Source organism: Cibotium barometz, chromosome 9 (assembly GCF_041138505.1).
Source record: "Cibotium barometz isolate CiBa-2024 chromosome 9, ASM4113850v1, whole genome shotgun sequence".
NCBI classification, from domain to species: domain Eukaryota; kingdom Viridiplantae; phylum Streptophyta; class Polypodiopsida; order Cyatheales; family Cibotiaceae; genus Cibotium; species Cibotium barometz.
In genome coordinates this window covers 2,160,932-2,163,928 of record NC_141054.1, presented here as the reverse complement: position 1 = coordinate 2,163,928, position 2,997 = coordinate 2,160,932, and the positions used below count along the sequence as shown (strand labels likewise).

The following is a 2,997-nucleotide window of genomic DNA, read 5'->3' as shown; positions in this document are numbered from 1 at the left end:
TTGATCCTTTCACACCCTTCTCTTTCCTTTTCTTACCTTGGTATTCACACACTTGGAATATATTAATTAATCAATGCCCATCTCTCATCCTCAAAAACAAAGGAGGATTTCTCCCATGAGATCTAATACCCCAGCTGAATACATGCTTCCATGAGACTTTCAGCTAATCGATGCCCATCTCTCATCCTCAAAAACAAAGGAGGATTTCTCCCATGAGATCTAATACCCCAGCTGAATACATGCTTCCATGAGACTTTCAGCTATGCATTCTTTAGGTGATTGCTGCTCCAATATACCTCACCTTTCTTGGACCAAACTTTAACCAGTGGCCTAATACCCAATAGGTTAAAGTTATTGGGTACAAGGCCAGTGATTTAATACAACATAGTTGTATATGATCCTTAACTTTAGATTTACAAGAATGGTTCCCCTAATCAGATTGTGATTTACAAAGGATAGAATGGATCCGATAAGGCTAGGCATACAATAAAACCTTTCGCAGCTCAGGAAGCTCATGGCCATGGCGACGAGCTCTGCAGCGGTTGGCTCTGCGACAGGCCACACCATAGCGCCCACTGCCCACCTGCAGTTCCAGGAGAGCTTCAACCTCAAGGGCTCCCGTCTCTTCTTACCCCTTTCCAAATGCGGAGCTCTGTCTACCTGCAGCACCAAACAGTATAGCCCCAGAAGAACACAGAAGCAGCCAAAATCCTTCCTTCCTGTGCGAGCAGTCGCCACAGCACAGGAGTCCACAGAGAATGCATCTATTGCCAAGGTATGCCGCCTTCCCTATCTGGCAAGGGTTAGGCTTATTTTTTCAATGCCTGCATGGATTAGGTTTCGCCTCAGTAGGGCAGAGTTAAATTTCTTCAATTTTTGCATTGGGTACATTATACCTTCTCTAGGGTTAGGATGCGCTTTCATTTGATTACGGCTTAGAATCAAGATTTACTGCTGCAATTGTTTGCCAGGGTAGGGGTTTACTTTTATCAATGCCCTCTAGGATTTTAGTTTAATTGTACAATTATCTCATTAAGGGTCAGGATCTACTGTTTGGGGGCTAGGGTTAGGGTTTACCTACCAGGTGTTTACCTCTAGGGTCAGGGTTTCTTCTCTTCTTCTTCTTTTTGGCCAGAGACAGGGCCAGTATGATCACCCCCAGACGGTTTAGGGTTTTCTTTTTTATTCAATGCTGGAAAGGCTGGGATTTCTATCCATGTTTGCTTGTAGTGATAACCTTTTCTTTTTCATCATTGATTGCAAGAGTCAGGTTTTTCTGTGGCATGGGATAGGGTCAGAGGCTAACCATGGGTTAAAATGAATCTGAATTCAACTCTTTCTAAGCAGACGACGAAGTACCACTTTCTTGTGGCCAATGCCAAGTTCATGCTGGATGAGGAGGAGCATTTCCAAGAGCTTATGAGGGAGAGACTGAGAAACTTTGGAGAGCGCAAGAGGGAGCAGGATTTCTGGCTTGTCATTGAACCCAAGTTTCTCGAGAACTTCCCTGACATCACCAAGCGATTGAGGAGGCCTGCTGTAGCCCTCGTGTCCACTGATGAATTATGGATAACGTGCGTACCCACTACCCTATGCCATTTCCTTTCGGCATTTCATGTCCATCATATCACATTGTCCTCTGGGCCATGTCATGTCCATATTATCTTCAATGCTATGTGAGGCTTCATCTCATGACTACTGACGTTTTATCCTCTATGCTATGTGAGACTATCCTCTATGCTATGTGAGACCATGTCATGCCCTTCATGTTATCATCTATGTTGAGGACATGTGTTGTTCATCATGTTATCCTCTATGCTATGTGAGACAGCTACATATTATCCTGCACCTATGTGAGGTCTACTATCAAATTTTCCTCTATGCATATAAGACAAGGACGTGCCCTTTAATTTTAAAAAAGGCAAGGGAGGCCATGATATGTCCATCCCACTACCATGTTATGTCCATCATAATATCCTCTGCGCCATGTGTTGCCATGTCACATCCATATCCATCGCAACATCCTCTATGTTATGTGAGGCCTTGTCATGTCCTTTATATTATCCTCTTTGTTATGTGTTTACGTCATGTCTTCTATCACATTATCCTCTATGCTATGTGAGGCCATGCCATGTTCATCATACTGTCCTCTATGCTATGCGAGGCCATGTCATGTTCAGCATACTGGCCTCTATGCCATGTGAGGCCATACCATGCATGTCCCATCTAATTTGTCAGTGTTTTGTGGAACATTGTAGGTTTATGAAGCTCAGGCTCGACCGTGTACTGAGGGGAGAGATTGAGGCGGAGACATTGGCCGAGGCACTAAAATCTGATCCGGCTGAGCTCAGCTTTGACAAACCCCAAACATGGACGGCACCTTACACCAAGTACAGTGGCTGCTGGTGGACTCCTTTCCTCCCCCCTCAGGAGCATTAGTCGTGAACCACTCTGGCAGGGGACATTCCATGGGAGAGAGATGTCAGCAAACTTACACTTGATTAGATTTGTTAGGGTGATTTTCTAGAGCATATGGTATTAATGCCAGGTGTATCAATTTTCACTTTAAGCTGCTAGATCTTGTTTCAGTGATATTCGTATATTTGGCATTTTTGTTTGATACTATGTGAGGGGTCAATCACATGCATGCTGCACAAAGGTCACTTATGTGCAAGGTTTGGTCATGTTCTTGTGAAGTATCAAAGTGAGTACCATTGGTGCTATGTAACGATTGGTGGTAGTTGCCATGTGCATGTTTGCTAATGCTATATGTAGGAAGCTTTTCTGTTTTTGTTTGTTGTGAATGGTTTTGGGAATTTACGTGTGCTCATGGTGACATGCCCTGCGAGCTTTACTTTTACCACTTAAATCCGTGCCCAAACTTTGCCCATAGGGCATGTACGGTTGGAGGCTCTAAACCTTTTAAGCTTTCTTCCTGAAGGTTAGATGCAGAGCTTCTAATTTTGACTACACTTCATCCAATTAAACATTCCATTT

The 2,997-nt window shown here is 43.7% G+C and overlaps 1 protein-coding gene across 1 annotated transcript; it reads left to right on the top strand.

Moving 5' to 3' along the window:
• Positions 1-428: 428 nt before the first annotated feature.
• Positions 429-2,789, top strand: LOC147635157 (protein YCF54, chloroplastic-like). The gene is made up of 3 exons (XM_086802327.1): positions 429-775; positions 1,348-1,574; positions 2,259-2,789. The coding sequence occupies exons 1-3, from the start codon at positions 515-517 to the stop codon at positions 2,437-2,439; spliced, it is 669 nt and encodes a 222-aa protein (XP_086658453.1). The 5' UTR covers positions 429-514; the 3' UTR covers positions 2,440-2,789.
• Positions 2,790-2,997: the final 208 nt, after the last annotated feature.

Excerpts from the sequence above, each read along its gene's own strand:
- LOC147635157 (XM_086802327.1), top strand. The coding sequence starts at position 515 with ATGGCCATGGCGACGAGCTCTGCAGCGGTTGGCTCTGCGACAGGCCAC. Across the intron at positions 776-1,347 it reads AGAATGCATCTATTGCCAAG|ACGACGAAGTACCACTTTCT; the intron begins GTATGCCGCCTT and ends CTTTCTAAGCAG. Across the intron at positions 1,575-2,258 it reads ACTGATGAATTATGGATAAC|GTTTATGAAGCTCAGGCTCG; the intron begins GTGCGTACCCAC and ends GGAACATTGTAG.